Source organism: Oncorhynchus keta, chromosome 35, assembly GCF_023373465.1.
Source record: "Oncorhynchus keta strain PuntledgeMale-10-30-2019 chromosome 35, Oket_V2, whole genome shotgun sequence".
Classification (NCBI taxonomy): Eukaryota; Metazoa; Chordata; class Actinopteri; order Salmoniformes; family Salmonidae; genus Oncorhynchus; species Oncorhynchus keta.
Window position 1 is genome coordinate 67,579,872 of NC_068455.1, and position 25,096 is coordinate 67,604,967.

The 25,096-nt window shown below is 42.0% G+C and overlaps 3 protein-coding genes across 8 annotated transcripts in view; 1 reads left to right on the top strand and 2 right to left on the bottom strand.

The window, feature by feature from the left end:
* The window catches only part of LOC118369181 (H(+)/Cl(-) exchange transporter 3-like), a 56,134-nt gene extending 37,897 nt beyond the window's left edge, over window positions 1-18,237 (bottom strand). For 2 of the 4 annotated variants that reach the window (XM_052497366.1, XM_052497364.1), the window contains exons 1-2: window positions 17,963-18,237; window positions 12,361-12,553 (exon numbers count right to left, since the gene is read on the bottom strand). In XM_052497366.1, coding sequence (XP_052353326.1) covers window positions 12,361-12,526 — 166 coding nt within the window. In that variant the 5' untranslated portion in view covers window positions 12,527-12,553; window positions 17,963-18,237. Of the gene's footprint in view, window positions 1-7,358; window positions 7,457-12,360; window positions 12,554-17,962 lie in introns of those variants that run through there. The other 2 variants (XM_052497367.1, XM_052497368.1) reach the window with 2 other exon arrangements.
* Window positions 18,238-18,353: 116 nt separating this feature from the next.
* nit1 (nitrilase 1) lies at window positions 18,354-21,673 on the bottom strand. Of its 2 annotated transcripts, none has more exons than XM_035753360.2 (7): window positions 21,429-21,673; window positions 21,174-21,257; window positions 20,471-20,707; window positions 20,214-20,317; window positions 19,935-20,071; window positions 19,688-19,813; window positions 18,354-19,371 (listed from the first exon to the last, which is right to left on the bottom strand). In XM_035753360.2, the coding sequence occupies exons 1-7, from the start codon at window positions 21,485-21,487 to the stop codon at window positions 19,102-19,104; spliced, it is 1,017 nt and encodes a 338-aa protein (XP_035609253.1). In that variant the 5' UTR covers window positions 21,488-21,673; the 3' UTR covers window positions 18,354-19,101. The 2 variants fall into 2 exon arrangements, with proteins under 2 accessions (XP_035609253.1, XP_035609254.1); XM_035753361.2 differs by having other exon boundaries at window positions 21,425-21,673.
* pfdn2 (prefoldin subunit 2) lies at window positions 21,518-24,984 on the top strand. 2 transcript variants are annotated; one of them, XM_035753363.2, is made up of 5 exons: window positions 21,566-21,671; window positions 22,221-22,265; window positions 22,551-22,639; window positions 22,962-23,085; window positions 23,690-24,984. In XM_035753363.2, exons 1-5 carry the CDS (start codon window positions 21,591-21,593, stop codon window positions 23,867-23,869), a joined length of 519 nt encoding a protein of 172 aa, XP_035609256.1. In that variant the 5' UTR covers window positions 21,566-21,590; the 3' UTR covers window positions 23,870-24,984. The 2 variants fall into 2 exon arrangements, with proteins under 2 accessions (XP_035609257.1, XP_035609256.1); XM_035753364.2 differs by lacking the exon at window positions 22,221-22,265 and having other exon boundaries at window positions 21,518-21,671.
* The last annotated feature ends 112 nt before the right edge of the window (window positions 24,985-25,096 follow it).

Below are 25,096 nucleotides of genomic sequence, written 5' to 3' on the forward strand. Positions count from 1 at the left end.
GCTGAAAGGTAAATCCATATCCCAGTGTCTGGTGAAAAGCAGACTGAACTAAGTTTCCTCTATGATTTTGCCTGTGCAAAAAATGTATCCTAATTTTTATTAAATAAAAATACTCCCTTGTCCCTGCCAATGACAAGCATACCCATAATGTGATGCAGCCACTGCCATGTTTGAAAATATGAAGAGTAGTGCCCAGTAATGTTTTGTGTTGGATTTGCCCCAAACATAAACTTTGTCCTGAATACAAATCGTCATTTGCAGTTTTAGTCAGGGGTTGTAACCGGTTCAGGGAACAGAACTGAAAAATAAAGTACATTTTTAAAGGAACAGAACCAGACCAAGAACAAAAGTGATCTATACTGTTCTGGAACAGAACCGTTATTTTAAAAGTATGGGAACCGGTTAATGTTATTTTACGTTCCGAGCATGTTTTGCAGTCCCACAACAAACGCCTATGCAAAGCCCTCACTGTCACTCAGAAGTGCATTCCAGTGCCTACCAGCTGAAAAGCTTTGCCAATGTGAGTGTGTAGACTATAGCCCCTCCCCCTCCCTACAAAGCATGCAAAGTCTCCTGTCGCTACTGACATTACAGGCGTGATGCAGAAATTAGGGGGAGATTTTTTTTATTAGAGAACAATTGATTCACTTTTTTAATGCTAGTTAAGGATAACAAAGTTATGGTGTTTCACAGTAGATGTATTAACTACAAAAAGGTAAGACGTGTTTTTATTTTAATTCTGGTGCCTCTCTGAACACACAAGTTTGTTAGCTAGCCAGCTTGTTAGTAACAATAGAACGTTAAAGAAAAAAATTATGGTTCTGTTCAGAACAAAACGATTGGAAAATAATTTAGGTTCCAACGCCTGGTTTTACATTAGTACCTTGTTGCAAACAGGATTTTTTTTTTAAATCAGTCATTAAACATTCTTAAAAAGTGACCATTGGCCTTGTGGTTAAATCCCTTCGCGGTTTTCTTTCCACTCCGGCAACTGAGTTAGGAAGGACGCCTGTATCTTTGTATTTATTTTATTTAGCCTAGTGTAGTGACTGGGTGTATTGATACACCTAAAACACTTCAGCGAGCAGGCCTTTCTAATCAACCTGGCCCGGGCATCCTGGAAGGATATTGACCTCATTCCGTCAGGAGAAGATGACTGGTTATTCTTGAAAAGTGCTTTCCTCAATCTTAAATAAGCATGCCCCATTCAAAAAATGTAGAACCAGGAACAGATATAGCCCGTGGTTCACTCCAGACCTGACTGCCCTTGACCAGCACGGAAACATCCTGTGGCGTACGGCATTAGCATCAAATAGCCCCCACGATATGCAACTTTTCAGGGAAGTTAGGAACCAATATACACTGGCAGTTAGGAAAGCAAAGGCTAGCTTTTTTAAAACTGAAATTTGCATCCTGCAGAAAACTCCAAAAAGTTCTGGGACACTATAAAGTCCATGGAGAAAAAGAGCACCTCCTCCCAGCTGTCCACTGCACTGAGGCTAGGAAACACTGTCACAACTGATAAATCCACAATAATTGAGAATTTCAATAAGCATTTCTCTACGGCTAGCCATGCTTTCCACCCGGCCTACCTTACACTGGTCAACAGCTCTCCACCCCCCACAGCAACTTACCCAAGCCTCACTTATTTTTCCTTCACCCAAATCCAGATAGCTGATGTTCTGAAAGAGCTGCAAAATCTGGACCCCTACAAATCAACAGGGCTAGACAATCGGGACCCTCGCTTTCTAAAATTATCAGCCGAAATTGTTGCAACCCCTATTACTAGCCTGTTCAACCTCTTTCGTATCGTCTGAGATCCCCAAAGATTGGAAAGCTGCCGCGGTCATCCCCCTCTTCAAAGGGGGAGACACTAGATCCAAACTGCTACAGACCTATATCTATCCTACCCTGCCTATCTAAGGTCTTTGAAAGCCAAGTTAACAAACAGATCACCGACCATTTCGAATCCCACCGTACCTTCTCCGCTATGTAATCTGGTTTCAGAGCTGGTCATGGGTGCATCTCAGCCACGCACAAGGTCCTAAATGATATCATAACCACCATCAAAAAGAGACAATTCTGTGCAGCTGTATTTATCGACCTGGCCAAGGCTTTCGACTCTGTCAATCACCACATTCTTATCGGCAGACAAAACAGCCTTCGTTTCTCAAATGACTGCCTCGCCTGGTTCACCAACTACTTCTCAGACAGAGTTCAGTGTGTCAAATCGGAGGGCCTGTTGTGCGGACCGCTGGCAGTCTCTATGGGGGTACCACAGGGTTCAATTCTCGGGCCGACTCTCTTCTCTGTATACATCAATGATGTTGCTCTTGCTGCTGGTGATTCTTTGATCCACCGCAGACGACACCATTCTGTATACTTCTGGCCCTTCTTTGGACAGTGTTAACTGACCTCCAGACGAACTTCAATGCCATACAACTCTCCTTCCGTGGCCTCCAACTGCTCTTAAATGCAAGTATAACTAAATGTATGCATGCTCTTCAACCGATCGCTGCCCGCACTTGCCCGCCCATCCAGCATCACTACTCTGGAAGGTTCTGACGTAGAATATGTGGACAACTACAAATACCTAGGAGTCTGGTTAGACTGTAAACTCTCCTTCCAGACTCACATTCAGCATCTCCAATCCAAAATTAAATCTAGAATCGGCTTCTTATTTTGCAACAAAACCTCCTTCAATCATGCTGCCAAACATACCCTCGTAAAACTGACTATCCTGCCGATCCTTGACTTCGGCGTTGTCATTTACAAAATAGCCTCAAACACTCTACTCAACCAATTGGATGCAGTCTATCACAGTGCCATCCGTTTTGTCACCAAAGCCCCATATACTAACCACCACTGCGACCTGTATGCTCTCGTTGGCTGGCCCTCGCTTCATATTCGTCGCCAAACCCACTGGCTTCAGGTCATCTATAAGTCTTTGCTAGGTAAACCCCGCCTTATCTCAGCTCACTGGTCACCATAGCAGCACCCACCTGTAGCACGAGCTCCGGCAGGAATATTCCACTTGTCACCCTAAAGAAAGATGACATTTTGACTGCTGTGCTGGCACCATCAAACCAAACAACCAACCAATGAAGCCCCCCTACCTTTTAGCACGGCTCCTGTTGCTAGGTGATGGCACAGGCGAAATCAACCATCTGGAGTTTGGAAGTAAATCCCAACAGAGAGTACCAAGTTAACGTGGCACCAGGGTTCTAGAGATCAGATGAACCAGCACTCCAGAACCAAGTATGTTCTATCTCCACAGTTCCAATATGTAATTCCTCTGTTCAAGGCCTGGATCAGGTAGTTCCATTCTGTTCCACTACAGAACATTCCCACGTCTGCCTGACACAGCACACCAGGTGGGCCAGACAAGGGTCCACTTCCACCCCCAACACACAGTGCATATAAATAGCACGAGACACACAGAAAGGCAGCTTAACCTACGGGCACAATCCTGACAGATCCCGGCATTTACACTTCATGGATTGCCACTAGGCAAGTGCTGATTGGACATCAAGCTGCCAAACTGGTTCATGGGAATTTCTTTTTCACTCCCCTAGTCACTTCATCCAGTTCCTACACTATATATATACAAAAGTATGTGGCACCCCTTCAAATTAGTGGATTCGGCTATTTCAGCCACACCCGTTGCTGACAGGTGTATAAAAGAAATTGAGCACACAGCTATGCAATCGCCTGTGATGGAAATGTTATACTCATGTGCTTCTCTTAGGACTAATTTATGTGTTCTATTCGTGTGCTGTTCTAATGACCAATTTCTGTGTTAATGCAAGTGGCTGACTGAATCTTCACCTTCAGTAGCTGCAATTTGGCAGTACGCCCAGACCTTGTTTTGAGAGCGAAAGATTTCTCAGTTTCAGGGTCTCAGCTTAGAGAGAAGAAGCCTTGTGAGGTATTGTTACATGTTATGAACCAGTATTGGTCGGACACATGAATGAAAAAAAACTAGAATAGCCATATATAAGGCAACTGCTGGGACTACCCAAGCAGAGCTCCTGACTGACATGTGTGCATTGAGTTGGTTGAAATCTCTCCAGTGCGCTGGCAATAAACAATGATTCATTTAAGATCGTCTATGGAGTGTTGTGGAAATTCTTACACAGGGACACTGAAAGGCAAACATTGGCAGTAGAATGGCCCGTACTGAAGAGCTCAGTGACTTTCAACGTGACACTGTTATAGGATGCCACCTTTCCAACAAAGCAGCTCTTCAAATTTCTGCCCTGCTAGAGCTACCCTGGTCAACTGTAAGTGCTGTTACTGTGAAGTGGAAACGTACAGGAGCAACAACGGCTCAGCCACGAAGTGGTAGGCTACACAAGCTCACAGAATGGGACCGCCGAGTGCTGGAGAGCATTAAAATCGTCTGTCCTCATTTGCAACACTCACTACAGAGTTCCGAACTGCCTATGGAAGCAACGTTTGCACAAGTACTGTTCGTTGGGAGCTTCATGAAATGGGTTTCCATGGCCGAGCAGCCGCACATAAGCCTAAAATCACCATGCGCAATGCCAAGTGTCGGCTGGAGTGGTGTAAAGCTCGCCACCATTGGACTCTGGAGCAGTAGTTCTCTGGAGTCTGACGGATGAATCTGGGTTTGGCGGACGCCAGGAGAATGCTACCTTCCCAAATGCATAGTGTCAACTGTCAAGTTTGGTGGAAGACGAATAATGGTCTGGGGCTGTTTTTCATGGTTCGGGCTAGGCCCCTTAGTTCTATTAAAGGAAAATCTTGATGCTACAGCATACAATGACATTCTAGACTATTCTGATTCTCCAACTTTGTGGCAACAATTTGGGGAAGTTCCTTTCCTGTTTCAGCCTATGGTTTGTCAAGATGGGTGTCGAAGCCAACTGACATTTACTCCTGAGTTGCTGACCTGTTGCATCCTCTACAACCACTGTGATTATTATTATTATTTGACCCTGCTGGTCATCTATGAACATTTGAACATCTTGGCCATGTTCTGTTATAATCTCCACCCGGCACAGCCAGAAGAAGACTGGCCACCCCTCAGCCTGGTTCCTCTCTAGGTTTCTTCCTAGGTTCTGGCCTTTCTAGGTAGTTTTTCCTAGCCACTGTGCTTCTACATCTGCATTGCTTGCTGTTTGGGGTTTTAGGCTGGGTTTCTGTACAGCACTTTGTGACATCAGCTGATGTAAGAAGGGCTTTATAAATTAATTTGAATGATGGAAGAACTTGACTGGTCTGAACAGAGCCCTGACCTCAACCCCATCAAAACACCTTCCATCAAAACACCTTTGGGATGAATTGCAACGCCGACTGAGAGCCAGGCCTAATCGCCCAACATCTGTGCCCAACCTAACTAGTGTCTGTGGCTGAATGGAAGCAACTCCCCGCAACAATGTTCTCGTGGAAATCTTTCCCAGGAGAGTGGAGGCTGTTATAGCAGCAAAGGAGGGGACCAACTCCATATTAAAGCCCATTATTTAGGAATGAGATGACGAGCAGGTGTTCACATACTTTTGTATATACCATGTGGGCATGTGTATGAACACTGACTTGGGTAGCCTGTTACTTAGTAACACGTGGATACACCTACAGGCAGTAGCTTACACCAAGGTTCATTGAGAACGTTTGCAGACTTGGAGAATGGAGACCACTGATTGGGCAGAGATTACTGAGAGTGACCTTGTAACCCAACTCACACTCATTCCCTAGGGGGAAGGGAAACAGGACTTTATTAAATATGGTACTTAAAACATACATGGTTAAGTAGTTTTCTATAATTATCTTGTAACAAAGTACTGACCTTTGACCTGTGTAACTGCCAGTATGAAATGTCTGCCAGTGTTGATTGTTATGGTTAAAGTTAGACTCCAGACTGAGTCAAGGGATCACTGATAATGTATCCGTGACACTATGTGATTCTGTAGCAGCTGATGTTGTGACATCTTACAAGCCTCTCGGCTGGTGTTTACAGAACATTAGGTGCGGTGTGATTAAGAAGAAGGGTATTCTCAGAGAAGGCCCGTTAGAATTTGTTTCGGCTTCTGCTCTGGAGGTGTCTCCCTGTTAAATAAATAAGATTGGATTCTGATTGATGTTATCAACAACTGCTCTCCTTTTGGTTCACCGGAAAATTCCCTTTACACACAGACACACAGTGGCCCGCCTTGGCATGCTTTCTCGGTGTCCTACTAAACAAAACCGGGCCACCCTCACTGGAGCAGTACCACGAGATAGCCAGTCTCCACAGGGTCTTTAATTATCCATGGTCTCTGGTCTCCTTGTCACAGGCACAATGTAGGACACCAAGAACACTAAAGAAAGACATATCCACATGGCCTAACCAAGTTATGGTAGGTTACAGCAGAGTGCGCTAGTTTGACATAACATTTCCTAGTTCGCTGGCTGTGAGGACTCCCAGAAAGAAGCAATGTAGCCTTATAACATGCCCTGAGGCTCCAGCAATGTTGCATTAAAGCATTCAGACTCACTAACCTGGTTTCCCAAACGTTTCAACATTCAACTGCTACAGCCGTTCAGTGACTTGCTTGGAAATATGACGAGAAGTCGGCTAAAAAGAAGTAGAAACAGTCTGGCGCTCAGGCAGGCAGCAAAACAGGCGTTAGGCTACATCTTGGTATTCACACATTGTGCCGTATTGGCAGTAACGTTAGTGTCGGTCCATTCTCTGGTTACACATCTTCATTGACTTCTGGACTCTGTGGGGGAGCTTAATATGAGAAAAACTATCCCTGTACTCAGCAATTCATAACTGCTTTCAGAGGCGCACGTATGCACACACAAACATGTAAACACAGGAGGAACTCTGCTCTTGTACACACTGGTGAGAGACAGTGGATAAGGAGTATTGTGCAGCAGAGTAAAAATGTCAAGCACTGTGTGGCCCTAAGCACAACTTCAATTAGATTTTTTTTTTTTTTTTTAAATAACTAGTTTCGACTAGTATTACATCTAATCAGACTCAATCAACATAAACAAAAGGCTGTCCATATTTTGGCTTTCCTTAACCTCTCCTTACATCCATGGTTTGATAAATGTACTTTAATACCTCACTGGATCAGTGTCCGGAAATTGGGACAGTTGTTGCTCAATATACGATATGTGACTAGAATACCGTTGTAAACAACAACCAATCTTCCAGGACATAGACATGTCTTATATTGTCAGAAAGCTTAAGTGATTGTTAATCTAACTACTGTGTCTAATTTACAGTAGCTATTACAGCGAGAGAGAGAAAAAACATGCTATTGTTTAAGGATAGTGCATAACAAAACACTTATCAAGGCAACTGGTTTGATACATTCACTTCTGATGGTATATAATGTACTTACATTCAGTAACCTTCCACCGATTTGTCATCCTTAGGGTCCCAGAGATAAAATGTAGCATAGTTTTGTTTGACAAAATTAATTTTGATATCCTAACCCGGTCAAGTTCGGTTTCTGTGCAATCCTCAGACACTCTAGAAGGCAACCGAACTTGTTTCATCATTCTACATTACGTATTGGCTACACAACATGTCAATTAGCCCATGAAGGTAATCCATCATTACGCAACAATGAGACGAGCATGTTCACTTGATTGAGTGTGTCATTGTCCAATGACCACCTATCGTTTTGAAACATAGCTTACTTGATAGCCAATGAGCTGGCCTTTACAGAAGTATGTGAACGCCCTTTGTACAACAAACAACCATGATGCTAGAGCTGTGGGCAACGGTGTTCATTCTCAAGGGGAAAGCAAACAGGACGCACAGTAGTTTACATTACACAGCTGTTCATTCTCTTCTACAAACTTTTCTCAAAACTGAACAAGTAAACAGATGATCTCTGCATGTGTATTTCCCACCATAAAGCATGGAGTAGGAGGTGTTATGGTGTGGGGCTGCTTTGCTGGTGACACTGTCTGTGATTTATTTTGAATTCAAGGCACACATAACCAGCATGGCTACCACAGCATTCTGCAGTGATACGCAATCCCATCTGGTTTGGGCTTAGTGAGACTGTCATTTGTTTTTCAACAGGACAATGACCCAACACACCTCCAGGCTGTGTAAGGGCTATTTTAACAAGGAGAATGATGAAGTGCTGCATCAGACAAGCTGGCCTCCACAATCCTCAGACCTCAACCAAATTGAGATGCTCAGCATATGTGGGAACTCCTTCAAGACTGTTGAAAAAGCAAACCAGGTGAAGCTGGTTGAGAGAATGCCAAGTGTGCAAAGCTGTCATCAAGGCAAAGGGTGGCTATTTGAAGAACCTCAAATAAACAAATTCAAATATATATGGTTTCAAAAACAATGATTGATAGGCAGCTCAAACTTTTTGAATTCAACCATTGTTTAGGTTCAAATACACATATAGATTTGTGAACAGCCATACACATCAACCATAATCTGTAAGGCGCAAATAGCTAAATGAGAGAGCAGCAGTGTGATTCACATCAATGTGCTATGTAGATATCAATAATAAGTGATATCCGTATCGCCGTAGACTACACCACTACTGTCATCCTTACCGCCAAGCGTTTATTCAAGTTGGATAATCTTTGGATGCCGACAGCAGTCGCACCATTGGAAGACATAGCTTGGACTGTATCCTACAAAAGCCTATTCCAGCGATCCATCAAACACATTTGGTCTGTCATCATAGTGGTCTCGGACCTGAGGTCAGACTTGCTCAGGTGGACAAACTTACTGTAAACAATTTAAAAAATTTGCAAACATCCTTTCTGAATTTAAAAAGTAATCCTTGAAGTAATTATCTCGTTTTTTTTTAAGGGAAAGTAGAGGTCGACCAATTTAAAAAAAATAATAATAATTAAAAAAATATATATATAATAATAATAATAGGGCATTACCGATTAATTAGGGCTGATTTCAAGTTTTCATAACAAAATAGATAATCTGCCTTTTTGGATGCCGATTATGCCCGATTACATTGCAATCCACGAGGAGACTGCGTGGCAGGCTGACCACCTGTTATGCGAGTGCAGCATCAAAAGGACCGTGTGGCTGCAAGGAGCCACGGTAAGTGCCTAGCTAGCATTAAACTTATCTTATAAAAAACAATCAATCTTAACATAATCACTAGTTAACTACACATTGTTGATGATATTACTAGGTTAACTTGCTTGCCCTGCGTTGCATATAATCAATGTGATGCCTGTTAATTTATCATCGAATCACAGCCTACTTCAACTTCGCCAAACGGGTGATGATCTTAAAAAAAAAAGCACATTCACGAAAAAAAGCACAATCGTTGCACAAATATACCTAACCATCAACATCAATGCCTTTCTTAAAATCAATACACAAGTATATATATTTTTTTTAACTTGCATATTTAGTTAAGAAATTCATGTTAGCAGGCAATATAAACCAGGGAAATTGTGTCACTTCTCTTGCGTTCAGTGCAAGCAGAGTCAGGGAATATGCAGCGGTTTGGGTCACCTGGCTCGTTGTAAACTGTGTGAAGACTATTTCTTCCTAACAAAGACCCTAATTAATTTGCCAGAATTGTACATAATTATGACATAACATTGAAAGTTCTGCAATGTAACAGCAATATTTAGACTTAGGGTTGCCACCCAGTCTATAAAATACCGAACGGTTCTGTATTTCACTGAAAGAATAAACGTCTTGTTTTCGAAATGATAGTTTCCGGATTCGACCATATTAATGACCTACGGTTCGTATTTCTGTGTGTTTATTATAATTAAGTCTATGATTTGATATAGCAGTCTGACTGAGCGGTGGTAGGTAGCAGCAGGCTCATAAGCATTCATTCAAACAGCACTTTCCTGCGTTTGCCAGCAGCTCTTAGCAATGCTTGATGCACAGCGCTGTTTAGGACTTCAAGCCTATCAACTCCAGAGATTAGGCTGGCAATACTATAGTGCCTATAAGAAGATACAATAGTCAAAGATATATGAAATACAAATGGTACATAGGAATTATGATGCGGTGACTATTGCTCTATAATAACTACAACCTAAAACTTCTTAACTGGGAATATTGAAAACTCATGTTAAAAAAGGAACCACCGGCTTTCATATGTTCTCGTGTTCTGAGCAAGGAACTTAAACGTTAGCTTTCTTACATGGCACATATTGCACTTTTACTTTCTTCTCCAACATTGTGTTTTTGCATTATTTAAACCAAATTGAACATGTTTCATTATTTATTTGAGACTAAATTGATTTGATTTATGTATTATATTCTGATAAAACAAGTGTTCATTCAGTATTTTATATATATATATAAAATAGTAATAAATTGGCCGATTGAATTGGTATCAGCTTTTCTTGGTCCTTCAATAAAATCGGTATTGGCGTTGAAAAATCCTAATCATCGACCTCTAATACCTAGTCAGTTGTACAAGTGAATGCCTTCAACTGAAATGTGTCTTCCACATTTAACCACGCTGTAATCTGATTACAATATTTTTGCTGGCAACGTTTTCTAATCCGTTACTCCCTAACCTTGACAGTTTCCTATTTCAATGTATGGCCTTTCTTTTGCATTTCAAAGATGATGCAACAAAAATCTAAATAGAAAACATTTTTTTGTTTGTTTAATCTTTTACCAGATCTATTGTGTTATATTCGCCTACATTAATTTCACATCTCCTCAAACTTCAAAGTGTTTCCTTTCAAATAGTATCAAGAATATGCATATCCTTGTTTCAAGTCCTGAGGTACAGGCAGTTAGATGTCATTTTAGGCAGAAATTGAGATGAAGGGTCCTTTCCAGAAGAGGTTTAATACAGGTAATCCATTTCTAATCCTTCTTTCAGACTCACATATTCAGTTCAGACGCACTTAAAATTGTCACACAAAAACCCTGAAATAAGTTAATGAGGGAGCTTAGCTTTTGATTCAATTTCATTTTTTTTTTAAACTTCAGATTGTGAATAGTAATTAGGGAAGCTTGCACTGTCACTTTAGCCAACTATGACTTGTCATATTAAGGGAGTTGAGGGAGTCATTTCTCTGTGATTTGTCATATTGAACATATCAGATAGGAGGGAGCTGTTTCTCTGGGACTTGTCATATTAAAACATCATATCAGATAGGAGGGAGCTGTTTCTCTGGGACTTGTCATATTAAAACATCATATCAGATATGAGGGAGCTGTTTCTCTGGGACTTGTCATATTAAAACATCATATCAGATAGGAGGGAGCTGTTTCTCTGGGACTTGTCATATTAAAACATCATATCAGATAGGAGGGAGCTGTTTCTCTGGGACTTGTCATATTAAAACATCATATCAGATAGGAGGGAGCTGTTTCTCTGGGACTTGTCATATTAAAACATCATATCAGATAGGAGGGAGCTGTTTCTCTGGGACTTGTCATATTAAAACATCATATCAGATATGAGGGAGCTGTTTCTCTGGGACTTGTCATATTAAAACATCATATCAGATATGAGGGAGTTGTTTCTCTTTTGATCAGCTACTAGAACCCAAACCTAGAACAGCAGCAGGAAGCCAGTGTAACTACGGTAACAAGACATGACTCAGCAAATCAAGCATCGGGCCAGCAGGCAGCAACAGGAAACAAGCAGGAAAACCTATTAAAGCAGCAAATAAGGCCAAAAGCAGCACAACCATAAACACTGCAAAATGTAACGCCACAAGTCACGACCGCAAAGTAAACAGGAAGTGAAGCACAATGAATAGAGTAGTGAATGAGTTACCGCATGGATGGCGATAGCAGAGATTATATCATAACAAAACAGGAATGGACAGTCTGGTTCCAGATCTGTTTCTTTGTACTATATTAGCCCAGTCCTATGGCCGTTGTCATGCAAAAACATGTTTGTTGATCTGGAACCAGGCTAATATGGACTGGGCTGTAAGCATAAAACAAAAACAAGATGGCAGGTAAGTTTGCAACCACCAATCGCTGGTATGGAGATGAGACAGCAGACATCTGATGGAGGATGGTTTGGGATCAGGTGGCATGGATGGATGGAGATGGTTGTATATTGGGAGCTGAAACAGGGATGGGGGTGAATCAACGGCACAGCAGCAGGCAGGGGCAGGAAAATATGTCACATCTCAGCTAGGGTAGTGAGCGACTCAACGGGCAAGGCAGCATTGAATGGGATCATCAGTGCAAATTGGGCAAGCCAGCCAGGACACGAAGTACAGTCACAACAACACAGCTCACAACACCCATCCATGGATGGACCCACAGCTTGCGGACCCTCTATCTGAACAAGTCAGCCCAGCCAGACCCTCTCTCCGTTGGGAACAGCAACCCAGCACCATGGGCAGTTGTGGGGGTCTGATGGCGTAGTCAGCAGCAATTAGCAGTGGGCCTACCTGGTGAGGTGGTGTCTCCATCCAGAAGGTTGTCATCCTCGGAGGTGTGGAAGTCCATGACAACCCCTGTGCCATCCAGCAGCTCCTCGTCGCTGCTGGCGCTGGTGATACTGTTGTAGCCGTTCCTGTAGTAGCCGCTCCCGTTGAAGAGCTGCTCCGACTCCATTTAGCTACGCGCTACACACGCAGTGCCCTGGGTGGAGGGAACACACACACACACACTCAGATCACAGGGTAGGGCACTGTGGCGATGCCGTTGTAGCTGTTCCTGTGTAGTGGCTCCTGTAGTAACACACACACACAGACAGACAAGGAAGTCCACGGGCTGGCTGATTAGGGAGTTGGAACCAGAGGGCCAAGTCTGGTAAAGGTTTCGGTTTCAGATTAGGTCTGACTCCGAACCTGGTGCCAACCTCAGTGCAGGGTTGTTTCTAGTAGTGACGGAAGGAGGAAGGGGCGGAGGTTATTAGAAGACATGAGTGTGAGCCGTCAGACCCAGACACTTCACTAAAGAGGAAGATGGATGAGGAAGAACCGCAGTAGCAGTAAACCCATATGCTGTATCTCTCTACTGTCAGTATGGAGGACTGATGATGGAGGGCCCTGGTTGTGAACATCCTAAAGCCCATGTATCTCGTTACCTCCATCTGTCTGTCCGAGTGTGTGCTAGATAGTAGTAACGAGTCTGTATGCCCTGCACGTTGTGCACGACACCTCTGTCTGAATCTGAACTCTGTCGTTTTGTGTTTGTTCCTTTGTTTATATGGTCCCCACTCAGATGGAGATATCGATTCCTATTTGAAATATTTATACCTCTCCAGTCCATCAGTTATGTGGGGCATTTGTGCAAACAAAACATTTCTGTGTAGGAAGAACTAGCCAGGAGTGTGTAGTCCTATTTTTAGATTGGGGATTAGGATGAACAGAGTGACACACATGAACAGGAGTGGATACATCCTGTCCACTGTACAGTGATGTGATGCTGGTTTAGAACAACACTCCTAGAGCACAGTAACTTCACTATTGTGCCCCCTAGTGTTGGCAGGGGAAAACAACACCTTCCAGATCAGAAATCAAATAAAAATGTATTCATCACATGCTTCGTAAACAGCAGGTGTAGACGAACAGTGAAATGCTTACTTACGGGCCCTTACCAACAATGCAGAGAAAGAAAAGAGAAATAATAGAAAAGTAAAACACGTAAAAATAAGAGTAATAATAAGTACACAATGAGTAACGATAGATATTGTACATATACACTTGGAACCAGTACAGAGTCGAGGTACAGGGTGACTAGGTAAATATGTACATATAACTAGGAATAAAGTGACAGTTAATAAACAGTAGCAACAGCGTATGTGATGAGTTAGTAGAGAACCAGAGAGGAGGGGGAGATACACCAACATCTGAGCGAGATCATCAAAGATAGTAGCTATCCTATCTGACTGAATAACCAGGTTAATGATTCTTCTAAACAATGGTTTCTGGTCTTATCTAGCAAGACGTGATCTTTTTCCATGTGGTAAAACAAGCTAGGCCTATGAGTTGAAATGGAAGCAGGTTGAGCTAACGATATGTTTAAATTTAATAGAACTAGTGTATGTATCATCATCCCAACCAGACCCAATGCAATTAACTAAATTAATCCAAAAGTGAACCATATGAAATCAAAAGGCATTTCATCTGTAGACGAGTCACCAAGTAACAGCCAGAGAGCCTGAGGGATAAAGTCACGGTAGAGTCACTGGCTGTAGGCGTAATCCTCTATTAAACTCATTGTTCTGATAACTTATTTTAGGCTGGCAGCTGTATCACTGACTCTTCTGGGGAGATTAGATGTAGTCTAGTATCCTCTCTCTTGAAACAGAAATTAAAATCTAATCCAATTTTATGTCACACGCTTTGTAAACAACAGGTGTGGACTAACAGTGAAATGCTTAATTACAGGCCCTTCCCAACAATGCAGAGTGAAAGAAAATAGAGCAATTTTAGAAACGTTTCATTTTTTAAGTAATAAATACACAATGAGTAATGATAACTTGGACATATACAGACGCAAGTCACAAGCTCATTATGACAGGAAGAAAGAGTCAGAAGTCCTCCTAGGCCTGATCCAGATCATTTGCACTCATCAACATTCAACAATGAAAGCAAAAGGACATGATAGCTTAACTGATGTCACTACAGCTTATGTTTCATTCAAGTATAAATCGTCGGAGACACAACTCTGTGAACACCACGTTGTGAGACACAAATCTTGTCACATCAACAGGAAGAAACACACCAGAGAGCCTACATTTCACTAGCCTGGTCCCAAAACGTCATATACAGTCACCTACTATTTTCTATTGTCGTCATGCCAATACACCAACAGTCTGGACCACTAGGCTAACAACTCCCTCTCACCTTGAATGAAGAAATCAATTTGAGCTGGATCAAATCAAAGCATGAAATTAAATTCTGTTTGCTTTTAGAAGCTGGTTGAGAGAATGCCAAGAGTGTGCAAAGTTGTCATCGAGGCAAAGGGTGGCTACTTTGAAGAATCTAAAATATATTTTTATTTGTTTAAGACTTTTTTTTGATGAATACAATACTTTTTTTGATGAATACAAGATTCCATATATGTTATGTCATAATTCTACAATGTAGAAAATTGTGAAAACAAAGAAAAACCCTTGAATGAGTGTGTGTCCAGAATTTTGACTGGTACCGTATGACATATGTTAGTAATTTAAATCTTGTTACATTTTCACATGGAACTGTCTCTTCCTACCCAGTCTGGAGAGGTGCATGTTTCTTCCTCTCACCTTTTCACAAGGTTCAGGTAAAGTCGTGAACATTATTGGTCAATTTAACAAACTTCAGGCTTCATTATCAACAGAGGGAAATGTTTAGTTTACAACAGCCCAATAAGAGCCAATAGTGAAATTAACACTCCCAGGAGTCTCAGAACCAGCCTGACATGACAAACCAAACGGGTATGAAATGATCAATCATAAATTGGCTAAGTATCTTTATAGACTTCAATCCAACAGATGTCAGGTACATGAAGTTGCTTACTGCACACTAAGGCTAAGCTTTTGATCTCGTATCAGAACAAATACAGCATTAGGTTAAAGTTGACAGGATGATGACTTTATAAACAGCTACTAAAATACAGTGATGGGGTCAAATCAATTTTAATTCCAGTCAATTCAGAAAACAAACCAAATTAAAAATAAAAATGTCAGTGTTCTTCCTGAATTGACTGGAATTTAAATGGAATTGCCCCTGTAACAGTATAACTTTAGACCGTCCCCTCGCCCATACCCGGGTGTAAACCAGGGACCCTCTGCACACATCAACAATAGTCACCCACGAAGCATCGTTACCCATCGCTCCACAAAAGCAGAGCAAGGGAAACTACTACTTCAAGGTCTCAGAGCAAGTGACGTCACCGGTTGAAACACTATTTAGCGCGCACCACCGCTAACTAAGCTAGCGTTTCACATCCGTTACACCCCCAACCCTGCTACAATGGATACTTGTTCCTTATCAATTTTCACTCTGACATTTTAGAATGTGTGAGAGGAGTGAGGTGTGGAGAACATATGTGTTTGAATGGCAACAGCATTATTGCCACCTCCTACAACTTATAGAGTAGAGGAGAAAGGGTTCTCTTCTGTCAGTAGTCAAGGAGCTAAGCGTTGCCAGGGGAGACTGTTGCTGGGATATGACTCAGCGTTTTCCCTGTCCCTCAGGTGAGATGATCACATCTCCTGTGAGGCATAGTCCCCACTGCCAACACTACAGGTTGACTTGACACACCTCCAAACAAAATAAAAGCAATATATATATTTTTTAAACTACTATACCTTCCCTACCTACTGTAATAATCAAGGATGTAGCTTTATACTGCAAAACTGTTAAATTGCAAGTTGTGAGAAACCTTAAATAAAAGGAACTTGTGTTGTCACATTGTAGAAGTGAGAGTTAAAAACGGATGATTCTTCTATAATGTCAGCACTGTCATAGATGGAACACCAAATATGGACATGAATATTGTCTCTTAAATACTATGAATGCCACCCTGCACTTAAATAATATAAAGAGTACCAGCAGGCACCTATTTCAGTCCACTGCAAGCACAACGGACTCCAACCGATGCTCTGGTCAAGAGCTCCAGAAGGCTAACTTAATCATGCAGCACTGAAAAGACAAGTGTGGCTCATGAGTTTATTAAGCAATTACATCTCACCATGCTAAGGGTCATGTATAAAATTATGAGCGGGCCATTATGTTGCCTACCATGGCTATGCCCCCATAGGATGACAATCCCCTCCTCCACAGGGCACTAGAGGTCACGGAATGGTTTGATGAGCATGAAAACGATGTAAATCATATGCCCTGGCCGAATCAGTCACCAACTGAACACTTCTGGGAGATTCTGGAGCGGTGCCTGAGACAGCGTTTTCCACCCCCAATAAAACATCAAATTATGGAATTTTTTTGTGCAAGAATATTGGAGGGATGTGACACCAGAGTTCCAGACACTTGTAGAATCTATGCCACGGTGCATTGAATCTGTTCTGGCTCGTGGTAGCCCAATTCCCCATTAGGACACTTTATATTAGTGTTTCCTTTATTTTGGCAGTTACCTGTAGCTGCATGGGGCAAATTAATACGAGCAGAAACTAGAAAAAGACATCCACTTATCCTGAAAAAGCAAATGTTCACCCAAAGAAATTGTGTTGTGAGGCCTGAGGTTCTTTCCTGTTGCTCACATGCAGAGGCCAATCTATGCCCCATACTCACCCTAGCATCATATTTTGCAGTATGTAGAACACAGCTGACACATTCCATTCAGGACAACGCATGGGTGAAAAGTAAGGAAGGAAAAATAAATATCACTATGCAATACCTCCATATAGATTTATGCCATAACATATACATATAGTTTGTGTTGCATGCAGCTCTGTTTTGCTGTGTAAGCTACCTTGCCACTAAATAAGCATGAACATGACTTAAATGTAATGTAAATGTAAAATACCAAGTTCCACTGCAACTACAGTATCTGTCATCACGCGCCTTTCTGATGTATCATGCCATGGGGGTGCTATGACATTTTTTTAAAGCTAGGTCAGCAGTGTTTCTGGATGATACAACAAATGTTATAACTTACAATGACATCATCCTAAATGTCACATAAAAGATGCCGCGAGCTAGTGAGAACCACAAATAAGTACGATTTATCTGCGAATAACTGTCTCGTAGTATGATATAAAAGCCAACTAGAATTTTGCTAACAAACAAGCTACGACTGGCAGGGGCTCGAGCGCTCCTCCATAACATCAGTTGATCGATTTTGATGCAACTCCACCATTTGGTATGGTGAATTTCACAAAGCGATGTCTTATTATATGCATAACTGACCTGTCAAACTTCTCTATAAATGCATCATATGCTGAATATGTGCATCATCATTATGGTGACAATTATTTAAAGCATAATGCATGGAGAGATGTGCAACATGTATTCACAGTTAAAATTGCCAACGGTAGTTACGATAGTGTGTAAAATATAACCTCATCACATCGCGGTGTGCACCAGCAACATACTTTACCTTTGCAATCCCTATTCCACCCGGGACATACCGAATCATCCTTTTCTTGAGTAGAAACGGAGAGTTTTTACTCAAATATATTTGACATTCTCCCCATGTTTTTTGTCCCGCTCCTGGCGGTCGTCACTAGTTAATTCATACATACATAAAGTAATAAACCCCGCCTATTTCTACAATTTCGATTATTTTTTAAACTTAACCGTAACCACACTGCTAACCTTATGACTAACCCTAACGTTAAATTAAGACCAAAAGTTATTTTTAGTTTTCATGATATTAACGACTTTGTGGCTGTACTGTCTAGTGGGGGGAAAATCCTGTACCGGTGACGTTAACATCCGGTTTCTTGATCGCCCGCCGTCGTAAGGAGCGAGAGAAGAAGCAAAGAGGCTTTGACATTATTTGACATTATTATTAAAATGTTTCATCAAGTACAATAAAACAATATACATTAAAAGCCAAAACTATGACATTGGATTGGGAATAGTCAGAGTGCAATGTTTTAGATTTGAAGGCAAACAAGATCATGTGACACAGAGATCATTCTAGCAAACAAAGGATTTGACCTATATAATGAATGTATTATTAAACAGATTCTTTCATCCATGTCCTCATTTCATCCATCATAACATATACATACAAAGCTTCATTGGAAACCCCCATGCATTTGGTAAGAGAGGAATATCTTCTGGTCATGGCGAACATTGGATTGTGGCTAGAAAATCTAGTTTCTCTTGTTTGAAAGGTCAAAAAGCCAGAAAGTCAATCACATCTTTAAAAGATGGTGAACTTCTTGATTACAGCATCATAACTCATTTGTGGTATATAAAATAAAAAAAGAGTGTAAAATCCTCATACCAATATCACCATCTACTGGTTGTATACAGCATACCAACGTTGACATCATTAACATGGTAAATCTGCTCTTCCAGTGTTTTTTTTCTGATAGGAACGTGCTTATGTCTCAATTCTCCACCCTTTTCCCTGAAATTTGATTGAACCCACATGGATTAAAAATGATAGGACTGGTGTAATGGCCACATGCTTACGCCAATCCTATGCTGTTAAATCTATGTGGGGGAGTGCACAAGTGCACACTTCAAGAAAAAGTGTGGAGAATTAGGACACACATTTGATTGTCAGTCCTTTCCACCCAAACTGTAGTAGAAGCTAGTGTCTCTGCGATGTTGCTGCACAGGCATGTTTCTCTGTGTGTCCCTGAGCTTCTCCAAGTCAATCTCCAGCAGAACCATGCCTGTGTTCTCTCCTCCACAGTCCCCCATCACCACCCCCCAGGGGTCCACAGCCAGGGCGTGGCCGTACGACGAACGCTTCTCATGGTGACTGCCCACTTGGGCTGCAGCAAGGACAAAGCACTGAGTCTCAATGGCCCTGGCGCGAAGCAACACCTGCGATTAGAAGAGCAGTGTGTTTTATATTGGTCCACATTCTTCAATACGGGTCCTAAAGAGTAGGATCCACAGGGGTTCTAGCCCAGTACTAAGGCACCTGAATCAACTAATGAAGTTTATGATTTGAATCAGGTGTGTAAGTATTGGACTGGAACAAAAGCCTGCATACCCTGTGGGTCCCCAAGACCATGTTCGAACAACACTGTTATAACTTGTATTAAAACATAGAAATAGCAGTGCTAGAAATAGTAGCTAGTAGAAATTATAGTACAAGACAGAGGAAGATGTGTGTTTCTGCAAAAATCTATCCCACCTCCCAATGGGCAGCTCCTGTGGCCACAGTGAACGCTGACGGGTATGTCAGAATCTCCGCCCCCTGTCGCAGCAGGGCCAATGACAGCTCAGGGAACCTCAGGTCATAACAGATACCCAGTCCCACCTGGAACACAATACAGTGACAGAATACTGGGGTGGTAGATCTAAGAATCTGGTGTACAAAGATGGAGGTTAGTTGCAATAACAATTCAATGAGAGCAGGATTGGTGGAATCATAGAATGACCTTGCCAATGGGAGTTTGAACTGGAGGAATGAGGCTGGATCCAGGTATGGTGAAGGCACTCTCTTTTAAGGACACACCTCTTCCTGGCAGCTCCACATCAAACAAGTGGGACTTCCTGTATACGGACACTATATCACCTGTAGGGTTAAGTGAAGGTGTCAGCACTTCAGAGTGTGTGTGTGTGTGTGTGTGTGTGTGTGTGTGTGTGTGTGTGTGTGTGTGTGTGTGTGTGTGTGTGTGTGTGTGTGTGTGTGTGTGTGTGTGTGTGTGTGTTCATACCCTTTTCATTTATGATGATGTGACTGTTGTAGATTCGCCTGTCCGTCTCCCAGTCATGCCCTCTCTCATGAAACCCTCCAAGAGAGAGCCACACGCTCAGCTTCCTAAGAAAGGACAGATGTGGATTAACTGCAAAAACACTCATCAATAACAGAACAAGATGAGATGAAGTCCCCCATTCAATAATTATTATTAGACGAGGATGTAATAGAAATGAATAGAATAGACAACCACACTCAGTAGCTAGGAGTACTCACTTGGCGAGCAGTGTGTAGCGTGAGATAATGTCTCCCGTTAGCCTCTCAGACAGATTCAGGGTCTCCTCTCGACTAGAGCCGATGTAGTCAAACCCCTCAGGTAGGAAAACCATGCTGGCTCCACCCTCTTTTGACGCCTGCACCAATCGCTTGCAGGCAGTGAAGTTGGCCTCCTTGTCAGGGGTTGCGGTCACCTGGCACACCGCTGCCACTGGATGAGGCGATGATGATGACATCCTGGAAAGAAAGACACTTGAGTTTACATTAAGTCCGGCAGCAGGTAGCCTAGTGGATAGAGCATTGGGCCAGTAACTGAAATGTTGCTAGATCAAATCCCAGAGCTGACAAGGTAAAAATCTGGTATTCTGCCCCGGGACAAGGCAGTTAGCCCACTGTTCCTAGGCCAACATTGTAAATAAGAGTTTGTTCTTAACTGACTTGCCTAGTTTTTTTTAAAGTCAAGCATCTAAAGGGTTAGTGTAAGAGGTAAAAAAAAATATGTGGCTAGTTATAATAGCTGAACATTACTAATTGACCTACATTCACAAGTCAGTGACACTAGTAGACCTTGACAGAAAATGAATTAAAGGCAATACATTTTAATTTTAGAATAACCTATTCAACCCTAATCCCCCATTTAATGGGCTATGTTAACAGACACATGCACTGTAAACAACGTTAAAAGGTTGACTGGTGTCGTTACCTTTGATGCACCCCAATGCAGCTCGAGCCCCAAGAAGAATGACAGTCCAGTAAATGTTTCACCCGAGTTCTTCTCAAACTGCACCTGAGCACGAACATTGGCTTAACGTGTCAAAACAAATCTGTCTGTATCCGACTGAGCAACACCAGAAAGTATATTCTTTGCTCGTGCTGTACTTTGGACTCTGTTTTAATTTCAAGTTAATGCAACATCCAGTCAGTAAAGTATCAAAACATCAACAATGTAACTACCTACGTTGTGTTTGCGGCGCCAAATTGCACGACTACGAGACAAGCTAGTACAACATTCTTCATGTGTTGTTTTCATTACGATTTTCCAAACAGGCAATCACATGAGACAGCTCAAGATGGTAAGCCTTGGGCCCTCAGCCCCCACCACTAACGACACCCTTCCAAGATGGCAGCGAACAGTAGCAGCACGGTTAGCAAACCCAGCAACATTATCGGGGGGAAACAATCAGGGCCGTCGGCCGAGCAGGTATCCCCACTCTCCTTTAACTCCTTAACTGTACGAATATTAATGTGTTGTTAGCAAATGCTGTTTAATAGTTGCGAGCTTTGAGATACAAACCTGGACTTGCCAGTCACGCATCTGGCTAGTTAACGTTAGCAAGCTAGCTATCTAGCTAGCTCGCTCCCATCGTCTGCGTCCTACTAGTGTGTTCCTCAAAACTGATATTTTATGATTTAGAGGCCAAGTCTGGTATCAGTCGTATTCACAATACCTCATTGAGTTTATAATCATTTGAGTTAACTGAAATATTTTAGCCTGACTAGGTTTCTATCAGTATTCATTAACGTAAGATACTCAGACGAATTGCAAGGAAGGGATTAGTTGTGCTGTCGAGCAGATGAGAAAATATTTCTGCCTGTCACAGTTCGTGCTATTAGCGTCGCTCTCCCTTGCCAACCAGTGGCATACAGAACCGCATTAGTAATACAGCCAGTTTGACAAATCACAAATAAACGACTTTTGTATTTACTTGTAGCTAATCAATAAATGGTCTAATAATATGTCCTTTTCCAGGTAGGCCTATATAACGAGGCTTTTTGCAACTTTGTTCAATCTAATGTAAGTTCAGAAATCTGTGTGTGTTGTGGCTGCCCTGAGTTAGGAGAGCATGGTGCTTGCAACGCTAGGATCATGGTTTCGACTCCCACTAGGGACCCGGGTACGAATATGTATGTATGCATGCACTACTGTAATAGAGCTTTGACACTGACTAAAGTTGTTGCCCACGCAGGCCTTCCCGCAGGTCACCAGATTTTTCAGTCACTTTGTATTAAAGGGTTTGCTAAAGGGCATATATTATAATGAGATAATGTTTTAATGTGATCTGTTTGGTGTGTTCAAAAGGTTGTGGCTGCATTTCAGAGGATGCGCTCAGAACAGCGCAGCATGGCCTCAAAGGCTGCAGAGCTGGAGATGGAGATCAACGAGCACAGGTAACTACAGTACTAGTTACCGCTTCTATTTCACTCACTGTTCACCTCTGTGGACTTAACTATGGACTTGGCCACAGAGAGGAATGATCTTTGATCAGTCTGTAAGGTGTTAAGAGATAATATATAATAATAATATGAGAGATTTGGACACTGGGGGGTGAATCAAGTCTTCCCTGGATTCCTCATTTCCTCTCCTCGCCTCCCTCTCAAAATGCATTGGAGGAAAAAGGGTCCAAAGGGAGGAGGATAATGTCTTAACTTTTTGATTTTTGATATTCACCCTTATTACATTCCTCTCACAACTTCCCTCTTTTTTTCTCAGCCTAGTCATCGAGACCCTAAAAGACGTGGATCCAACCAGGAAGTGCTTCCGACTGGTGGGCGGGGTGCTCGTGGAGAGGACGGTTAAGGAAGTCTTACCAGCTCTGGGAAGCAATAAAGAACAGGTAAGCTTTTGTTTGCTTTGCTCTTTGGGGTATAATCCGGGGTTGCTGTAAAGCACTTTGTAATGACTGCTGTTATAAAAAGGGCTGTCTAAAATAAGATTGCTTGATGAGAAGATGCCATTAATATATCAACTGTCAATATGTACATGATGTGGTGGCCATGAGCATAGTCCGACTGGGGAAGAAAACCTCTAACCTTCTGGTTCCAAAGTACTCCAGCCACACTACAGTCCAAACACTCCAGTCGCATAACGTTCCCAAGAGGGCAATCTCGCTTGGAAGTGTTTTTAATAAAGAAAAAGCACTAGAGCAACTGACGGCCAAGTGTACTTAAAAATAGTAGGTGGCCGTCCTATCGCCTCCGACAAGAATGCCGGCCTTTACTTTATTTTCATTTCCTGACAATTCTACATGTTAAATCACTACCGTTCGTTGACACCCAGCACATAATCAACTGCACACGATCAACGTTAATTATGGTGCGCCTTTCCTTTAACATAATTACCAATGCTATAGGTTGTTGCAATACTATCTTGTAAAACTAAATCACTGTTGATCATACATCATGATTATCATTCTGCTGTCCCCTCTCTTTTCCTTACAGATATCAAAGATTGTAGAGTCCCTCAACATACAGATGCAGACAAAAGGCCGGGAGCTCACGGAGTATCGGGAAAAATACAATATCCGATTGGTGGGAGAAGGAGAGGAAGGACAGGGCAAATCGGCAGCTACCTCCAATGGGGGTGGGTCTAAAGGCGGTGCCGGCGTTCTAGTTTCGTAGCTTTGTGTGTGGAGACTTTAGTACGATAGGAAATTGTGCGGAATGCCACCGAGCATCGAGTCAGCACAGATCTGGAAGGCATTTCAAAGGCAGAGTTTGACGTGTCTTGCATGAAAGAAATTATATAATTAACCAATGTCACAAGGGCCAGATTATCCAGAACATTCATTTCAGATCAAAGTGATCCCTTTTCACCTGTAGTTCAACAAAACTTACACCAACATTTCACTTACACTGGTTTAATTACAAGCCTTTCGCCTTTTACTCAAGACAGTGTTTCATCAAAATCTTACGGGATGATTGTTGTAAAAGACATGCCTTCTTGATGACCATGTATTGATTTGAAGTTTATTTATACTCTATTGTCAGTCATATTTCAATGTATATTATGATCCTGTTGTTGGGGGCTCTGTTTTTGAGGTTTGTCTCTGGCATGCTGTAAAATAATGCTTGCAAAAGGAATGACAATCTGATTGGAAAAACACTTCATAACAACGCACTGTATCGTTTCAATCTTTCTTGAAGGTGCACTGTGCAGAAATAGCTCCGCTATTTCCTCATTGCTAAAATTCTAGTAGTTCTCCTCATTTCAGTTTGTGACAAAACAAGCAAGTGTAGAAAATCATTGTATGCTCTAAACTGCTGTGAAATATATTTTTCCAAAATATTGTATTTCCAGCTGTTGGAAGCTGGTGTACAACACCTAAATTAAAAGAGGCAAAAAATGAAACTTAAGATCAGGGAGCATAGAAATTGTGTGCACAGAACATATTTGCTGCTTCTTAGACTTGTGTTCAATGATAATGACAGATCTATAACTCACATTTCTATGTGCATTTGAGAAAGAAAAACAGTGTGCCCAGAGTATCTGGATAACGTAAAATCAGCCTCCCAAACGGCAGCCTGTTCCCTATATAGTGCACTACTTTTGCTGAGGGTGCAATTTCAGACACGCCCAGTCTCTGACAGCTGATGTATTGGTATAGTCTTAAGTGCCCCCAAAGTATCTGAAGCACACAGCCCTAAACTACATAATCTATCACCATGTAGTTGTGTGGAGAAAATTAGTTTTTTTGTGTGTGAATGTTTAGGAATAAAAATAAATGTAAACATGGTTTCTGATGTCTGCTGCTTTTTGCCTGTATGTACATAATATATAAGTCATATTATACAATCAGTTTGCTGGTGGTCACTGTTTCAAGCGTCTTTAGCAAGCCGCCAGCAGTC

Coding starts and splice junctions, on each gene's coding strand:
- nit1 (XM_035753360.2), bottom strand. CDS start 21,487: ATGAAGAATGTTGTACTAGCTTGTCTCGTAGTCGTGCAATTTGGCGCC. Junction 20,708..21,173: donor TGCATTGGGGTGCATCAAAG/GTAACGACACCA, acceptor CTTTCTTTCCAG/GATGTCATCATCATCGCCTC. Junction 19,372..19,687: donor CAGGAGCTGCCCATTGGGAG/GTGGGATAGATT, acceptor TTCTAATCGCAG/GTGTTGCTTCGCGCCAGGGC.
- pfdn2 (XM_035753363.2), top strand. CDS start 21,591: ATGGCAGCGAACAGTAGCAGCACGGTTAGCAAACCCAGCAACATTATC. Junction 21,672..22,220: donor CAGGGCCGTCGGCCGAGCAG/GTATCCCCACTC, acceptor GTCCTTTTCCAG/GTAGGCCTATATAACGAGGC. Junction 22,640..22,961: donor ATGGAGATCAACGAGCACAG/GTAACTACAGTA, acceptor TTTTTTTCTCAG/CCTAGTCATCGAGACCCTAA.